A 19,580-nucleotide genomic window follows, 5' to 3' on the forward strand; every position below is an offset into this window, starting at 1 on the left:
ACCATGCTTGTTCATTTAATTAGTAATCGAAAGTTTCCTGCAGTATATACGGCTGGTGGAAATACGGACCTTACTTTGTGTAGTTGCCTAAAATAGCGTCGCCGTCTAGAAGCGGTAGGGTTAAAATGCGTGGCCTCCACGCGCCGTTGCTACGACCATTCCATTCAGCGAGTTTTCAATAGTAAAAGATTAATTTTGTCAATGCTTTAAAGAGACACTAAAGAGAAACAATGAATCAGTTTAGATCGATAAATTGTGCTCTGAGAACTCTGATGTCGTGAATTTCGCCATCATAGGTTTATTAATAGAGGAGAAAATAATGTTCGAAGTTTCACTTTTAAATTTCGCGCCGAAATCTCCCCGCTTGACGTCACGGATTTCAAAGTGTATTTATCGTATTTTGGCGCCATTGGCTCAACAAAATTACCCCAAACTTGGTACGCTAAGTCTATTGCCCCCTCAGAGGACAATGTACTTCATTTTTACCTATTAGGAACTACGTAGTCCGTCGTAGGCGCCGTCAAAACATGTGACGTCACGGCGAATGGTGCGGAAACTTCAAGGTGGCGTCGCAACCCACATTTTGTTTTTGCGCGTTTTCTCGCTTACTAAGCGACTTTTCGCAGCAAGCGTGCTGTTTTTGGTAATTGTGAAAGAGTACTTTACTAATATGAGAAACATCGTTTTGCTATTTAGTGTCCCTTCAACACACCGCGAGGTGGCGGCTTTATTCCAAGCCTCGCTCACAGCATCTATCCATATAGAAAAAAAAAAAAATAGCTCCCTGACGCTGGCTTGGCTGTCGCACCGCGTTCCCCGCTCACCCCGTGAAAAATCATGGCCAGGCTAGAGGGAAGACAAGACGCGCGTAGCGTTTCTCTTCGCATTTCACGACGCTTTGAAGGAGTGCATATCGAGTACCAGTGTTTATTATGTGCTTGTTCATGCCAGCATTGTGCGGCATTCACCATATGCGGTGTCCAGGTATATGTTCACAACTTCAGCTACCGCAAGGGTTAAATCATGATCATGGGCGTTAGTCGTCGGGACGGAAATATGCCACCATGCGTCAATGTGGGTGCGTCCACATCAAGCGGTGCTATATCTGCCATACACTAATAGACATTATACAAGCTCTCATATGTCCATGCACTGTAAACATTCAACTACTTATACGAAGACACGTTTCACTTTCGTGTTATACCGATGACAGAGGGATCAGCCATGTCTTTTTTCTTTAGCTAACTCTTAACCTCCTTAACCAATCGTAATGTCAGTATGAATTTCAGGAAAGTGTATTTTCGTACAAAAATGTTTAGGGGTGAAATAGACTTCAAGTATTCCAAAAAAAAAAACTGTGAAGTCCGAGAAAATATGCGACCTGTCGCATATTTGGCCTTATATTTTGTACTGATGCAGTCCTAGTGGAAATCCTCGTTATGCGGCGTTTGATAGAGGGCTTTATTGCGAATAAATGAAGAAATTCTAATCAAATCGCTTTTTTTATTTAAGGAAGAAAATAATTTTTGAAGTTGGTGCTCACAACGCACCCTGCATTTATTTTTGTTGGCAATTCGCCGCAAAGCGCGTGGTCGCCTTTGCAGCTGACACTCGGAACAGCCGGCGGCAAGATGCGAGACGTGTGTTAGCGGCTGGTGAGCGTCGAAAGTCTTGTCGCCTTGGTGTGAGGATTACAAGTAATGAATTCTGGTGTTTTCCTGTGTATGTCAAGTCATATAGAATATCTGAGTTTGGACATGTGAACTTATTTTACCTATTTGAACTTGTGCTGCACTAGTTGTGTATATATGAACTATTTGTGTACATATGAACCTATTTGAACTTGCATGTGGAGTTCGACTGTACTGTATTTTGCGCATCTTATGCTCGACTGTTGTGCCCGACACTTTGTGCCCTTATTATTATTATTATTATTATTATTATTATTATTATTATTATTATTATTATTATTATTATTATTATTATTATTATTATTATTATTATTATTATTATATTTATTATTTACCACATATTTTGTCTGGTAAGCGAGAAGGAGCGGCCGCTGCCACCATAATCTCACCAACTTCTCCTATTCATCCTTTCAAAAAAAAAAAAAACGCGTTACAATGTGAGCATGCTTAGTGGCCCCAAAGGACTACACTTTTCTCCTGCGTACACTAGTTGCGCAGACGACCCGGTAGCAATATGTGCCAAGGATTCCATAAGCTGCTCTCTGGCGTCCATAGTCCCCATTAGGCTCGCCAAGCATGCTCACATTATAACGCGAATTCATTACTTGTAACTCTGACATCAAGGCGACAAGACCTTCGAGCGATCACCGGCCGCTAACATACATTTCGCATCTTGACGCCGCCTGTTTCGTGTGTCAGCTGCAAGGGCGACTACGTGCTTTGCAGAGAAGTGGCAACAAAAAGATATGCAGGGGGCGTTCTGAGGGCCAACTTCAGGAATTGTTTTCTTCCTTAGAAGAAAAAATGATTTGAGTAGACTTTCTTCGTTTCTTCGCAGTGGAGTCCTCTATCGAACGCCGCAAAGCGAGGATTTTTACTAGGACCGCATCCGTACAAAATATACGGTCAAATATGCGACAGGTCGCATATTTTCTCGGACTTCACAGTTTTTTGTTTTTTTTTTCCCGGAATACTTGAAGTCTATTTCACCCCTAAACATTTTTGTACGAAAATACACTTTCCTGAAAGCCATACTGACATTAAGATTGGTTAGAAAGGTTGAGAGGTAGTCTAAGAAAAAATTGCGAGCTTTGAATATTTTCGTTGTTTTGGAAAATACGTAGCTGGCAGTGAAAGACAAAGGAAGGAAAACGGGAGAGAGGAAAGACAGGGATGTTAACCAGTTTGGCATAACCGGTATGCTACCCTGTACAGGGGGAAGGGATGGGGGAGCTCGAAAGAAGAGTAAAGAAAGAGAGAAAGAGAGGGGAACACACACGCACACACATAACTTCACAGCGCAGAGCGGCAGTCTTGTGCGGTATGCGGCATCATTAAAAAGTCTACAGCCGTTCGTGTAAGTCTGTTGTCCTTAGGAATTTGAGCAATGCCTTGGTTGCTTGAACTCTCGATGACTTATCAGGATGACATTGGAGAATCGTGTCTAGTGTCAACGGTCTGTTGTGAAGATGAGCGAGAGCGAATACCAGGGATCGTCTCTGCGCAGCGTAGCGAGGACAGTCGCAGAAGATATGTTGCAAGGTCTCCTCGGTGCCGCAGGCGTCGCAAAGAGCGTTGTCGGCCATCCCTATTCGAAACGAATATGACTTCGTGAAAGCCACTCTTAGCCATAAGCGGCATAACAGAGTGGCCTCTCTTCGGCGGAGTCCAGATGGTATTTGAAGTCGCCGCAACTCGTTAAGGTGGTGTTGCCGATAGTTTTGGCTTCTTGGCGTATTCAGTGTTGAGTGCGAAATATTCTTTGCGATCCTTTGAAGCATGGCAGCAGCATCAGACCTTGAAAGCGGTATAGCCTCTTCCTTGTCTCCTTGCAAAGCTGACCGAGCAGCATTATCGGCATGTTCGTTGCCAAGCACGCCGCAGTGACTTGGCAACCATTGAAATGTCACTTGATGTCCCTTCTCGAATGACGTATGAATGAGGTGTCTTATCTCGAATACCAGTTGTTATTATGGTCCACGCCGCAGGGCTGACAAGAGAGATTGTAGGGCTGCTTTGGAGTCACTAAAAATTGACCATCGCTGCGGTTGTTCGCGATCGATAACACAAAGTGCAGCGCGAAGAGCTGTCAGTTCAGCAGCCGTTGATGTTGTTGGGTGGTCGGTCTTAAAGCTAACAGTTATACCTTTCGCTGGGACAACTACTGCCCCGGACGAATCACGGATGGTCGTTGAGCCGTCGGTGTAAACATGTATGTGGTCGGTGTATTTCTCGTGCAGTAGAAGCAGAGATAGCTGTTTCAGGACATGCGATGACAAGTCAGATTTTTTCTTGATTCCTGGTACACTGAGATGCACTGCAGGACGAATTAACACCAAGGTGGAATCGATGGTTGGATGCGGGGCTGAAGCCTGACGGTAGGTTGGCGGAGTAGCTCCAGATTGTTGCGCAGTATGATGCTAGCGGTCTTTCTGAGGGCAGTGTTGCCAGGTGGTGGTTAGGAGCTCGAGCAAAATGCCTTATGTGAGCTCTCAAGGCTTCTAACGCAATGTGCGTTTGTATTGGTATATCCTTGGCGATGGCAATAGTCGCCTCTGTTGGCGCACATTTGGGCAGACCTAGGCAAACTCTGAGTGCCTGAGCTTGCGGCAGCCTGTAGAACGCGAAGATTTGTCTTGCAGGTGTTGGTTAGTACAGGCAGACTATATCTCAGAAACCCAAGAAAGAGTGCTCTGTATAATTCCAACATTGCATCTACTGACATGCCCCAGTTTTTCCCTCCCAGGAACTTGAGCAGCTGGGCAATGGCCGTCAGGCGCTTCTTCAACTAGGCCACGTGTGGGCTCCAATTGAGGTTTCTGTCAATAATTATGCCGAGAAATTTGTGGGTTCTGGCATAAGAAGTCGACTGCCCGTCAATAGAAATGGCATATGGTGTCATTGGTTTGCGCGTGAACGCCACCAATGTACATTTCTCCGGGGATATTCTGAGGCCTTGTTTGCTAAGGTAGTGCGCTGTCAATGTTGCAGCCTTTTGAAGTCTCGCACGTATTTGAATCGTGTACGGCTGAGTCCAGACACATATAGTCGTCTGCGTATATAGAGATCTTGATCGTACTTGGCAGGGATTCGACAAGTTGAATGAGTGCGAGATTGAATAGTATGGGACTGAGTACTCCGCCTTGAGGAACGCCTCGGCAGGTATAGCGTAGTGTGGTGGGGCCGTCTTCGGTGCTACCAATCCATCGAAGAACTCTTCCACCAAGGCCAACCACTTCAAGCGCATCGATAATAGCCTCGTGTAGAACATTATCATAGGCGCCTTTCACATCCAAAACAACGCTGCAGATAGTCGCTTACGTTATCTCTGCTGTTCAACGTACGTAACGAGGTCAAGAACATTGTCTATGCATGAACGGTCACGTCGGAAACCAGCCATAGAGTTTGGATAGATCTTGTAGTGTTCGAGATACCACTCCAGGCGGCCATATATCATTCGTTCCATTATCTTCCCCACGCAGCTGGCCAATGCAATAGGGCGATACGAGTCAAGGTCAAGTGGGGACTTGCCTTGCTTCAGAAGTGGTACTAATCGGCTTGTCTTCCATTCGTCGGGAACGTTGCCCTCTTGCCACGAGTTGTTGTAGAGTCGCAGTAGTTCTCCCCGCGCGGCCTCACCAAGATTGCACAAGGCTCGGTACGATATGCCATCTGGCCCCGGAGATGAACGCCTGCATGAATCCAGTGCTGCCTCGAGTTCCTCCATTGTAAAAGAAAGGTCCATTCGGCTATCACGGGAACAAGGGATGGTACACCCAGCAACGGGATCTGGACGAACCGCTTGGTCAGCGATCCTCGCGCAAAAATCTTCTGCAACTTCGATGTCTTCTCGCTTTTGAAAGAGTGCCAGCGCCTTGAAGGGAAAACGCTGTTCAGGATGACAGCGCAAACCACGCGCCGTCCTCCATATTTGAGAAAGGGGCTTGCGAGGGTCTAATGTCTGGCAAAACGTTGTCCACCGTTGAGAGGCCAATCTGTCCATACGACGCTGGATTTTCTTTTGCATTCGCCTGGCTTTCCTGAGGTCATGTATGGACTTGGTACGCCGATATCGTCGTTCCGCACGACGGCGAAGCGCTCGAAGTCGCTCCAATTCTGTATCGAAATCGTTTCGCTTAGAAGGAATCACGATCGGGCGCGTTGCGTCTTGTATTGTGTTCTTGATTGCTTGCTCTAGCCCAGTGGGCAGGCCCGCTTGGCAAACATTTTCCATATCAGACTGGAAAGTGGTCCAGTTAGTCATTCTGATGGTCTTCTGTAGACAAGACTTTGAGAGCCCTTTGATATGAAGATAGGTAGGAATGTGATCACTTCCGTGTGTCTCAATGTCCGAGAACCATTTAACACATCTGGTGAAGGAGCTGGAGACGAAAGTAAGATCAAGGCAGCTACCGTACGTCACACCTCGAAGAAACGTTGGGCTGCCATCATTCAGGAGAGAAAGGCCATGATTCGAGGCGAAACTTGCCAATCGTCGTCCTCTTGCGTTGTCCTTGTGCTTCCCCATGCCAGATGATGCGCATTAAAATCTCCTATAATGACCCATGGAGCAGGACATACAGTCAATATATGTTCTAATCTTCGTGAATTAAAAGTACTCGATGGCGATATATAAACGCCTATTAAGTAAGCAGGAGTTTGTTCTTTTAACAGTCAACACACATACTGATTGTCGTCATCAGGCGCAGTTGGCTGTAGCAAATAAGTGAGTTCACGCCGAACATAAACGATGATTTTGCTGCATGCCCCATTTGTCGAGTACATGACAGCTTCGTACCCCGATAATCTGACAGGTTTCGATATGTTGGGCTCGCAAATGACGATGATGGGGAAACCGTTAGTGTTCATAAATTGACGAAAATCAGAAAGGCGTGATTTGAGCCCTCTCGCATTCCACTGGATGACGGACGCTGTCTTGACTTCCGATCGAAAAGAAGAGTGGTTGGTAGCCATGGCTCTACTCAAGAGATTCAAGCACTGGGCTCAAAGCGTCCAGTACTTTGAGTGCACTCCGTGCAGGCGTTGTCCCCATGTCTAATAACACCTCTCGAATGGCGCCCATGAGGGAACGAAGCATAGAGATCACTTGACGATGTGCCCTAGGTACGTCATCAGCGGCGGGTGAAGTCTCCAGAGGGCGCGTCACCTCCTGAGGTTCCTTGGCAAGTAAGCTGTTCGGAAGCGCAGGCCATTCCTTTGGGGAAAGATTCCTATCCGCTGGTGTCTTTGAGCTGGTTGGCCCTTTCGTAGTTTGACTATGTGGTGCCGCATTGGAGTGGGCGCTGTCGTTTCGTGCATGGGCCTTTTTTGAGGTCGAACGATGGCGCCGCCGCCCGCGCCGACGTCGGACTGCTTCGGCAGCCTCTCTGTGGGTCGAGTTATCTCTCGCCATTTGTTTGAGAACAGCACGCTCCTTCTTGATGCGAGGACCGTCTTTCGAAGAGGCAGCGTGAGAGCCATTACAGTTGGCGCACTTCAGAACAGTGGAGCGGCAGGTCTCTTCCGCGTGTGGTTCAGCGCACCGGGGGCACAATAAAGAGTTGGGGCACACGCCCTTGATGTGCCCTAACCTGAAGCACTGATGGCATTGAAGTGGCTTTTGTATAAATGGGCGAACAGGGTGTTGGAAATGCCCAACTTTGACGTGGGATGGTATACAATCCCCCTTGAATATCACTTTTACACACCGTGTCTGACCAACACGTCGCACTTGCGTGATGACGATGCCCTCATTTGCCGGTTTGATGAGGGTGGGTAGGTCCGCGTTGGGAATTGCAACATCGATGTCGTAAACCACACCGGCTATGAATGTATCGTCCATCGTTATAAAAGGACGCACTTGATGCCGCCTAGCTCCGTGATTTGCTGATAGTTTTCCGAGCGCACCTCACATGGATCACGTCTATAGCAGGATGTTTTCCGTGGTATTGACTCTAATGTCTTTAATCTCATTGGGCACCGCACATTCTAGATAAGCGGAGAAGGCTTGCCTGTTCAGCAATCGTAGGTTGCCCGATTCTTCGTGAAAGGCAAAAATTTCGGAATTCTTAAATAGGACAGCTACACAGAACCTCTGTAGTAGCGCAAGCGCAGTTTCGAAGCTCAACGCACAAAAATACGGTTTATATAAGTTTTCCTATTAGGCACAGTTTAACAAATGGTAAGCGAACTTTGAGGGGGAGCCACGACCGTGAAAACGTTTTTCGCGCAAAAATGCATTGTCACAATAATTCATGTGTACAGGAAAAAGGCACAAATTTTATCAGCAAGATCGGCGATGTCCGAGCGCCACGGCTGCGACCCTTGGCATGTAATAACATTATATATATATATATATATATATATATATATATATATATATATACCTAACAATGAGATTCAGTTTATGCACTGCACCATTTAGTCAGGGTTACTCACTCACTGCGTACAAAAACTAAAACTTCAACGGAAATATTATATATATATATATATATATATATATATATATATATATATATATATATATATATATATATATGAGCCGTAACTATTTCCGTTGAAGTTTTTGTATGCAGTGAGTGAGTAACCCTGACTAAACGGTGCATATATATATATATATATATATATATTATATATATATATATGAGCCGTAACTATTTCCGTTGAAGTTTTTGTATGCAGGGAGTGAGTACCCTGACTAAACGGTGCAGTGGGCATAAACTGAATCTCATTGTTAGGTTCTTCGCCAAGCGCTTTTGCCACTTAGCTTGCTGCTGTAGGACGTGGTCGAACTTTACTGTTGCGTATATTTTTCGCCGAACTTCGGAGCAAGATCGAGTACAAGGAGGTATTTGGTATACGAGTATTTCAGAAACTTTTTCGTATCGATCTGTAACATGCAGTGAAAAACGACGGGTAAATATTGAAAGCTTTCGCATACAAGTTCGATATTGGTTCGTGAATGAAATATATAACCTGCTGTTCGGGTTGCTGCAACAGTCTTCGTTTGTACGCAAATACTGCTCTTAACATTTTAGCGCTTTTTAAAGGCCCGGCGATCACCAGCACTTGGCACGACGCTGTTGTGTAGCGGCATCTATGTTCATGTGATGGAGTGTCGTGTACGCTCTATGTTGCCTCAGAGACGGTGTAGCGCAGTGAAACTGGCCCAGCAGCTTTTTTTCTCTTTTTACTTAAAATTTGTCTTCGGTCTTGGTCCGGTCGTCAGGCGGCTGGCGCCCTCTATGGAACTGTGCGAAGACTGCCTAGCGATGGACACGCTCACCTGGATCGGCGCGTGCCCGTGCGATGGAAAGCGTGAACAGCGCGCTACGCGTGGCTGTGCGTGGCTGCGTGTTATGCATAACCAGAAAATACGATGGGCCTCAGCTATATAAGCAACAGCTATATCAGGCTTGCGGATGCCTCTCCAAACATGTAATCGTGATTTGCAGGTGCATCAAGGATTTTATTTCGTGAGGGATTCTATACTTACACACAACGTGTGTGTGTGTGTGTGTGTGTGTGTGTGTGTGTGTGTGTGTGTGTGTGTGTGTGTGTGGTGTGTGTGTGTGTGTGTGTGTGTTGTGTGTGTGTGTGTGTGGTGTGTGTGTGTGTGTGTGTGTGGTGTGTGTGGATTGTTATTTAGTATTCTTTTTAAGTCGAAAGGCGTGAGCTTGGGTGCAAGTCTTTCACACGTGTAATCACCTCACAGTACCCACTATGTTTTTTTTATTTATTTCCAGATTACCACAGGCCCAAAAAGGGCTCAAGCAGGAGGGGCGAAAGTACATAAAAATATATCCAAACAACAAGTACAAATATTAGCATATAACACGACCACATGCCCAGCAACAAAGAGCGGTAATAGATGCAAAATAGTAAAATAAAACGGAAAAAGGCACAAACCGTACTATTATTAGCAAATAGTAACATCTAGTGCAGGGCAATAAAGCGCGGCAATCGAATGATATATAAACTAGTTGGCACACTTGAAACACAATCCTATTGACAAAAAAAAAACAGAAGAAGAAGGAGCATTTTACGAAGCCGTTACTGCAAATGACGAGACACAGAACCGCCGGAGGCAAGATAACCAATAAGTATGGGTATAAGGTCACAGTACATTAAAGGGACACTAAAGAGCAAAACGATTTTTCTCGCATTAGTAAAGTAGTCTTCCACGATACCAAAAACACCACGCTTGCTGCGAGAAGACGCTTAATAAGCGAGAAAACGCGCAAAAAGAAAAATACAGGTGGCGACGCCACCTTGGAATTCCCGCACCATTTGCCGTGACGTCACATATTTTTGACGGCGCCTGCTTGGGCCTACGTAGTTCCTAATCGGTTAAATCGAAGTAATTGTCCTCTGAGGGGGCCAGAGACTTGACATAACGAGTTTGTGGAAATTTCGTCGAGCCAGTGGCGCCAAAATACGTTAAATGCCCTTTGAAATCTTTTACGTCACGAATTACAAAGTTCGGCTCGAAATTTAAAAATGAAACTTTGAGCTTGGTTTTCTCCTCTAATAATAAACCTATGGTGGTGAAATATACACAAGAGTTCTCCGAACACACTTTATCAATCTAAATCAATTCATTGTTTGTCTTTAGTGTCCCTTTAACGCCAGTGATGTCATATTCTTATATGTTCTAAATGATCAGCATTGGATAATTGTGAAACTATACATGTTTTGTGAAACTTGGACAAGGGAAGCAATTAATTGTATCAAGTTTGCGACACGGCGAGTTTCATTTCTACGTATCTAACTGGTGCAGTGCATTAATATTAATGTGGCGCTGATCGTTACATTTGCCAGGCTCGAATGCGCCTGTTTATTTTTAATTTAACTCTTTCCTTCCTTTACCTACCTTTCATTGCGAATAGCTGTCACTTAACCTCTTACAGCTGCATCGAAATAGTGTGCGTTATAATTTTGTAATTGCTCAATAGACCTCAGTGTTGGAGGGAAATTAGGGTATCTGTTTTATTTACATGTCAAATACTTTTTAGTAGACCGGAAATTTCGAGATCCATATCCACGCTTTTCAATTCATAAAATTCCGAGGCAAAACTCTTCGGCCCGCCTTTCGGGCAGCGACCATTTGTGTAAGCGATCGGTACCATGGATAACGCGTCAATCACCCCGGCGGTAACCAACTGCGGACGGCAGTTACAAAAGAAGTTTTGTTAATTCAGGCTCCAATTTTTTCTCTTTGTATCCTCCTTAATTAGTTAGAGCCATTTCATTTGCGGAGTAGTTATCCTGCCTTGTGAGAGCGAGATTTTCTTGCCAACATTGTCTTACCATTTCGTGTTTTAGTTGTATGAAAGGTATGTTTTCAGGAATAAAAAACGCAGCTTGCACGAAGTCGCGCAAGGCTTGGTCACAGCAGAGCTGCTGGGCACCTAGCTGTTTCTGGCTTGGCTAGGCTTTTACCCTCTCACCTATCCCTTTCCCACCCCTTGCTATACTGTATTATACATGGCTTTGCTTGCTCTCTTTTTTTTTTTCTTCTATTTTCTTTTATGTGCCTGTTTGTTTGTATCTCTTTCTCTTTCTTTCTGTCTTTCCTTCCTTCTCTCTCTCTCTCTCTCTCTCTCAGTCGTTCTGTCGCCTTCTATCTTTTCTCTTTTTCTTCCCTTTCTATTTCTCTCTTTTGCTTTCTTTCTGGCTATTTCTTTCTCGCTCTCTCGCTGTAGTCGTTCCCCCCTCCTCCTTTTCCTCCTCACCCTCACATCTCTCACTTCCCTTTCCAACCTCCTTGCTATACTATACTATATAAGGTTGTGCTGTGCTCTGCTAGCGTGCCTGGATTGCCAAGTGGTTAGGACGCGCGCCTTCGGATCTTGGGTACGCGGGTTAGAATCTCGCCTTGCCAAGAAATTTTTTCGCCAACAATTTTTCTTTTTCTCGTTCTTTCTATCTCTTTCTCTCTCTCTCTCCCTCTGTACTCGTTCTCTCGCCCATCCGTTGCCGCATCCCACGCCGGACAAATCGGAGCACGCGTTCTGGGAACGAAGCAGAAGAGGACGAAGAGAGCGCGTGTCGGCTCATGTTTATGATAATTATCTTTCTATGACACACGGCACACCTCGAGCATAATAGCTCTGCTGTAAAAGTAAGACCGTCCTTAAAGGAGAACTGGCGCAAAATTTTGAAGGCGAGATAACTTGTGCGATAGATTTGCGTGGACACTCATCCATCTACAGAATATCAGCGGCAAATATGGCCCACAACATATTTGCGATCAATTTTAAAGTGTACACCATGCAGCTGAGCACGAAACAGAGCACCTTGTGGTATCGATGCCAACTTGGTTTTAATGTAAACTACGAACAAGCGCCTACGTCACGAGTTTATGTTGGCTATCATGCTCTTTGCGTATGCTCTCTGCCGCATTGGTCAACGCGGCGCTCTCGTGCACGCGTTTCCGAGCGCGGCGCTCGTCACTGCTTTGTGTGGACAGTGGCCAGCTGTGTTTACAAAGGAAACCAACATGGTCCCGCCTCTCTCGACGCTCCTTGTAACCGAAGTTGCAACTGGGTACTATAAAACGTCTCCAAATAATTTACGGTCGCGCGCTGGAGCGAACTAGGATGCAAAAAAGAAACTTTTTTGTGTCAGTGCTCCTTTAACCCATAGTAAATGAAGTAAGATGAATGAAATAGTCGCACTCCCTTATAATGAAGGGAATGAGGGAGGGGGAGTCCCATACATTAACCCATACATTACCTATGTGTCTGTATTGTTTTTTCTGGTCTGCTTACGGCAATATGTCTTTAGCGTGCTGACATGATAAACTCTCTGCTTTATTCTCACTCTTAACTGTCTGCGTCATTTCTGCTACAGGTTAGATACCTGTAGTCCTCTTGAACTTACTGTTACGTAAAGGCGATGTTGAGAGCAAATATATAATAATCCGGGTGCGCCTGGGGTATCCAGTAACAAAAATTCTGCGTATTACATAGTAAAACAGCGAAATTGAGTTGGCTTTGTAATAACGTAAATTATTAGGAGCCATCTTACAGATGTTGGCAAAGGGACTGGAGAGACATTGTTCTACCAAATGCTCCGTTTTTCTCATGAGCGTCCCAACGAGTGGTATTGCGCTATTTTCATTGGCACTTAATTTTCTGTGGTCTTACCTTGAATGCTTAATTGCCACAGCTATTAGGGGTTACCCGCCGCGGTGGTCTAGGGGTTATGGTGCTTAACTGCTGATCCGAAGGCTGCGGCGGCCGTATTTCGGTGGAGTCAAAATGCTAGAAGCCCATGCGCTTAAATTTAGGTTTTAGAACCCCAGGTTCTCAAAAACTTTGGAGCCCTCCGCTACGACATCTCTCATAATCATATCGTGGTTTTGGGACGCAAAACGCAACAGTTATTATTAGCTCTTGGGTGTGCCGCCTGTATCGGTTTCTATATATCTTATTCACTGTGTTTGATACGGAATCGCTTATCTATTTTACTTAGATATATTTGCCTTCCTTTTTTTAGGCTTCCTAAATGCTTTTACAGGCACTGATCACCAGGTAATTGGAGATATAAAAGTGGCAATATAGTGGGAATAGCGGCGGTGTCCTGAGACGTTTCTGGGCTGCAGATGCTCTCTCGTAGAAGAAAAATTGTTAAAAAGTTGCGCATTACTGAGTACGTCGCTAACGAACGCTTTCCGCAAGGAGATAAGTAGAATGCAAAAGTGATTGCAGTTTTATGTCCTCTATGTTAACACGATGCGTAGAAAAGAATGTCGCTGCCAGCGTTCTTGCTTCTGTACACCTGCCTCGTGATCCGGTATTGCGAAAACCGTAATACGTTTACAGGCAAGGTAGAACTCCACAGTGCTATTTGCACCATCGTGCGGAGGCTTCTTATTGAAGTTCTTGTGATTAGATGGCAAGCCACAAGCTCATCGGCAAGCAGAGCAGCGACTGCCACCAATTACAAAAGCGACAAGCAAAAACCGCAATCAGCGAAGCGTATAAAGAGCTGTCGTGCTAAATAGCTAAAGAAACGCCAATAAGTTTTTTCGGAATAAAACTAATATACCTTGTGGAAGAAATGCAAAGTTCTTGAGACACAAACAGGCATTTCATTCAAATAAAACAAAATTGGTCGCAGTTAACAAACTTTCAAGCGGACATTTTGGTGCATAGGCGTTTAGTGCGACATTATGGAGATATATAATAACAAATTCGCGAATGTATCGAAGTATCTTAAGATACAATTGGAATGTATCGTATAGGATACAATCACTGCTGTGGTATCTTGTGTCTGTATCTCAAATACGTCTTGCCTCAGTATCTTGTATCGTATCGCGATACAATTTCAAAGTATCTTTGCCCATCCCTGCTTGTAACTGTGAGCCATGACCTATACATTTCCGCGCAGACATTGCTACGCATCTGGGACTGCTTCCTACTGGAGGGCCCCAAGGTCCTGTTCCGCTTCTCGCTGGCCATCCTCAAGATGCACGAGGAAGTGTTGCTCACGAAACAGGACACGGTATCCATCATGCGCCAGCTGAAGTCCATCGCCCGTCTTTGCTACGACGTGGACATGCTCATCAAGGTGATGCCATACATATGGAGGGATAAGCATAACATCATCAGCGAGCTTTTGATAACGGTCGAAGTAGTTGTCATGGCACTGATCAAGGCCCAGCGTTTGCTAAGAAAACTGATGATGTCCAAAGGTTAAGCCCATGCCCCGCCCCCCTTCCGCAATAGCAATGACGAGTTACAATTAAGAAACATTAAAGCTGAGGTTTGACGCCATATTATGTGCGGTTCGTTTTCATGTGGGCTTGTATTATTTTTCACTTGAGAGGCATGAGCTTGAAAAGTCGAATACTGAATCAGAGCCTTATTGAGGTACAAGGAAGGAACTGCTGTCGTAATTATCATAGAATTGATAATGCCTATTAATGTTCGGTTATATCGAGGAGGTCTCATCTAAATTTTCGCTATTCACTATGTTTCTCGCAGGCACAGCAAATACCTAGGCCCTCTATCGCAATAAACGCAGACTCTCTCCGATAGGCGTACTCTTGGATCAGACCCGACGTCCTTGTTTTGCTTACTTTGGGGCTGCGAAACTTTTCAATTTTCTAGCCGATCTGGCACCACAAATACCGAGACTAATTTAATGTTCATGTTGCCTTTCCCGCTCTTCTTTTTTGAATGTCTCTTTGTCGTGTTTGAACAGGTTGCTTTTGAAGATTTGGAGCCCTTTCCAAGACGTCAGGACATCGCCGCAAAGCAGGCCTGCTTCCAAAAGATACTCAGGGAACAGTCGAAGAAGCGGGAACTTGAAAAGCACAGTGTTTTGTCCAGAGATAACACAGTGGTGAGATACTTTCTTTTTATTAACAGTCGCATATTGGAGACAACATTTTCAAGGTTTTGCACTTTCCCAATGCTGAGGTTACGGCTTTGTTGTTTCGGAATTGAGCGGAATATAAGTTACCAGGGAATATCGTTACCAGGTGTTTAGACAGCCACTGAGTGTGTAAGTATGCTGCTTGTCGTTGGGGTTGCTTTTTGAAAGCGTTTCTGTCTAACATCTACAATGGCACGCGGCCTGACCACTATTATCTGTCTGTCCATTGGTATCTGTGGGGTTTGTTTCGGTCACCAGTTCTTTGTTCTTACTTATGGGTTTGTTACTTGGCTCGCACTGGCTTAATTCTTAGTGATCGACATTATATGCTTTCCTCATCAGTAAAGTAAAAGTAAATATCGTCAAATGGCTGCTATAATATTCCCAAATCAGTTCTACAGGTTGGCGCGAAGTCACTGTAGCTTATGCTAACTGCTTATGTTCACTGCTTCTCATTCCTCAACAGGCGACCGATGGAAGCTACTACGGTGACAACGCGCTCATCATTGAATGCGCAGCAGCTTGTGACTCAGGTGAGGCTTTCGAATGGGTAAAATCAATCGGGGTAAATGATTCTGAAGGTGCAAGGATGCACGGAGGGTAGCACTATGAATCATAACTATCCTGCGTTTATGCTCCCGCTCTCGACTATCTTTTTTTCCCCCTTTTATCATAGCTTAGCCGTCTCATATGCGCGTTATAACTTGCTTTCGATGTGTACCCGTCAAAGGGGCAGCCAGGATTTGATTTCAGGGGGCAGGAATGCGGGGGGGGGGGGGGGTTACGCTTATAGTACCCACTGAAAAGTTCGCATTGGCATATTTTTTTACTATTTTACGAAAAGCCGCACTAGTAAGAACGGGAAATTATGTAAATAATAGATAAAGACTTCTGAAAGTCTGTGTACCTTTGGCAGATTTTAAGTCACTAGCCAGCGCATATTTTATGGAAATCAAATACACAGTGTCGTAGAATGCGTTGGGAAAAATGACGTCCGCGTTATACTGCCAGTCCATCTTGACGTAGTCGCATCTCACCATGCCATAGCTCTTTCTTACGGAATAGAGTGGTCTATTACCAGGCACGCGATATAGCTGACGTGAGTGTCATGCAGCGTGCTGACCACCGTTCGAACAATCGCACAATAAAAAGAAAAATGAAAAATATCAACAAAAATAATAATGAAAACAAAAAAATAACAAGAATTAATATAACTACTATAATAAACAAAATGAAGAGCAGTCTGCAACTGAACCCACTCAGGTGTCTCTCTCAGATTCTTGTCCTGACTATATCGCCAAATGAAAACACGCCTAGAGCAGCGCTCACATGTCGCAATAGGGAATATCGTAATCGTCGGTAACTTTTCTTTTTCTAATATCGTGGTGCCATATGTTTATGTTGCAGAAACGATATGGGTGTGTCACGCCAGCTCTAACCTGACCCGACTTTCGCGCGTGAACTGTGAAGACAGCGTGATGTACAGACTGAAGATTGAGGTAAGGAAGCAAGCCTCGCATATGCAGCTGCGTAATGCTGCTCTCTAATAGAGAATAATAAAGTGGTATTTATAGATGCTGAATCTAACTTCAGTAGCAACTAGTCGCTCTTTGCTTTTGTAGCGTTGCGCGAAAGCTTGCCATTATGCGTTGCTAGCTACTCGCCACGTTTTCTGAAAAAACTTTAACGAGAGACAGTGCTGATAATTGCACTGCTTAGGTATTCCTAATTGAAGCCCAAGCAGCATATTTTTGTGCAATGGAGTTTCCATTTTCGCAGATCGAGGCTCGAGTGATCTGCATGCACGCGCTGGGCAACGATGTGATGCTGCTGGGAACCCTGTCACACTTCGTGCACGCATACAGCACACGCACCAGGTTAGTACATGGGCGGCAGCGTGTCCGCCACGCGCCTCCAGAGGTGATGTAGCGCAGCAGCGATGCAAAATGCAGCGGAATGATACGAAATTATAACTGCAGAAGGCTTCATCACTGGTAAAGTCAATGCCAAGTGACGATGGAACTCAATGCGTCGAACTAAACTGTAGTCGGTTACAACATCAGAAAAAATATTATTTCCACCCTCAAAACCGCTCCGCGTCTGCCATTCGTATGTGTAAGAGATTCGTGCCAGCTGGCGTCCGTTCGAAGCGTAAGTACTTTTCGGTAATGTAAATACTACGCGTATTGGAAATTAAAAGTTCGTCGTTCTTGTCTAAAATATTACGTTTGGCTGAACAATGATGTCAGAATCACAAAATTTGCCAGGACGTTAACATTTTCGTCCTAAAATCAGCGACACCAACGTAGGTACGTTCGTATAGGGGTATGGTGTAATAAACTTTCTTAAACACGCAAAAGTTCTCGACGTCACAGAAATGAGCAGGCGCAGTTGAACGGATCATCGATGAAAAATCTCTGGGCGGGACGGCCGTGGCTGTGGGCGGAGCTTATATATTTTTTTTAGGTTGTAACCAAAAAAAATAATAAATCAAGCTTCCGCACTTAGAGCGCTTTAAGTACACGAAACACGTTAGTTCGGATCATTTATACTTCGTAGCGGGTTATACCTCAATGTATTTACGCTTGGCATATCATTAGAGAAGGCGACCAGCCAATGGCGAGGAGCACTTACGAAAAAAAGACTTTAGTGAATTCGGCCCCTGATATTTTACTCTCAAGCCATTTAATTTACAGTCGACGCATGACAAGCAGCATAATGATGCTCTAGCTGAATTGATTCCCTGTTGAATTTCATAACACCAACTTATCTAACTGGTTCGAGAGGAGACGGGTAGTTATACGTGAGTTTAAAGGCGCTTTTAGCGATAGTTATCATTCTTTTCTTGAAAGATTAGATTTTACGCAGTAGTTGCATCTTATACCGTGCTCTCGTGCTTTTCCTTTTTTTAAATATACATGAAGGCTTCCAGTAGGGCATACTTTCTTGTTGATGTGGTGGAAGAAATTGAAGAATTTATCACAAAATTCTTTCTTTCAATTTGTACAGTATGCTGCATTAAATTATTGAGCGTTAATTTTAACTGAATGAGAATTATCTTGGTAGATAATTTCATTGAGTGCTTGGTCACGCTGCCGTGTATTTTCCTCCGTTCCTTTTGTCGATTTGTGAAGCGATACCTTTATTTCTTTGGTACAGAGAAATCAAGTGGGAAGCCCAGCTCAATGAGTCTGTCCTGAGCCTCTGTTCCTACGAAGAGGACGACCAGTGCCAAGTGTTTGCAGGCTTGGCGGACGGTACCATGGCTGTCATCGAGGTACGTGCAAGGCTCGCGGGTAACATCACATCGCCGTTTAGCTGAGCCAAACAGCACGATGTATTATATTTTTGAGTAGGATTCGTTCATGCGATAGTGGTAACTCAGCTGATGCATAATTTGATTGCGACGTTGTAGACAGGTATGTGCCCCTTGAGAGGCCCAAATATAGGCACAATCCTATGCCTCGTACATAGCAATTGTGTCACCTGTTTCACTTGTTGGCGACGTCGAATCCAGAAGTGCTCTCTTGTAGAGAGTGTCCCGTGCCTCTCGAGGCTTAGTTTCCAGCATTTTCCAATGGCAGTTTCACAAGCAAAGCAGGAAACACGGGACAAAGGGTAGACAGACAATGACGTTTGTTTCCCATTTGTACCTTGTTTTCAGTTCTGCTTGTTAAACTTGCATTAGCTGTGAACCAACTAATTCAATTGAATATTATAGAGGGCATTCTAGGGCGCCTTTTATGCGTGTCACGCTTGCAAACGTATTATTTCTGTTTAGATGCCGCTTGATGTAAATACGACAGGGGCGTAGCCATTATTTTATTTTAGGTGTATACAGGTAGATCCGAGTTCCTTATATGCGTTGAAGTGTGTGTGTGCTTGTATGCGTGTCTTTATTCATGTATACATGGAAGCTAAAGACTTCGGGAAAAAAAGGGGGGTAGGGGGGGGGGGGGGGCTAGTGGAATGCTTCTGACCCCCAACGCCTATGAAAGACACACGGGCTTATACGCGGCTAAATAAATCTGAATAAGAACATCAGCTTTATTTTGTTTTTGAAATCCGCATAGAAGCCTTTAAAAAATATCTGTTCTCGTGTTCTGCTGGTATAGGAGACTACCGGTATAGGAAACGTGTGCGGTGACCTGAGACCTTCGGTTGCAAGGCGCTGTAACTGGTTGGGATTCGATGGGGAGGCCGTGAATGCCGATGGAGCTAATTGCTTCAGGCTGATTTACTCCTGTCGCGTGCTAACCCGCATGACAAAAGAGTTAGCCTACGTGCAGTGTTCTCATTGTTGATCTGAGGCTGTGCACATTACAGAGGATGTGCTTCTTTTGCAGAACTTTTCGGTGCATGTGGAGAAGCCCGACGTTCTATATATACACATTGGCAGCAGTCCTGTCACCTGCTTGAAGCTGGTTGACAAAAGGCTCTGGTGTGCCACGGGAAACAGGATCATTATTCTTAGCGCCAGGTGCGTGCTGCGGTTTTTTACTG

At 44.7% G+C, this 19,580-nt stretch overlaps 1 protein-coding gene across 2 annotated transcripts in view; it reads left to right on the top strand.

Moving 5' to 3' along the window:
- Positions 1–19,580, top strand: part of LOC119403407 (uncharacterized) — a 714,971-nt gene that overhangs the window by 679,098 nt on the left and 16,293 nt on the right. For both annotated transcript variants that reach the window (XM_037670349.2, XM_037670353.2), the window contains exons 19-25: positions 14,088–14,267; positions 14,904–15,044; positions 15,544–15,610; positions 16,485–16,576; positions 16,857–16,954; positions 18,237–18,354; positions 19,424–19,557. In XM_037670349.2, the coding sequence (XP_037526277.1) occupies positions 14,088–14,267; positions 14,904–15,044; positions 15,544–15,610; positions 16,485–16,576; positions 16,857–16,954; positions 18,237–18,354; positions 19,424–19,557 (830 nt within the window). The remainder of the gene's footprint in view (positions 1–14,087; positions 14,268–14,903; positions 15,045–15,543; positions 15,611–16,484; positions 16,577–16,856; positions 16,955–18,236; positions 18,355–19,423; positions 19,558–19,580) is intronic.

Source organism: Rhipicephalus sanguineus, chromosome 1, assembly GCF_013339695.2.
Source record: "Rhipicephalus sanguineus isolate Rsan-2018 chromosome 1, BIME_Rsan_1.4, whole genome shotgun sequence".
Taxonomy (NCBI): Eukaryota; Metazoa; Arthropoda; class Arachnida; order Ixodida; family Ixodidae; genus Rhipicephalus; species Rhipicephalus sanguineus.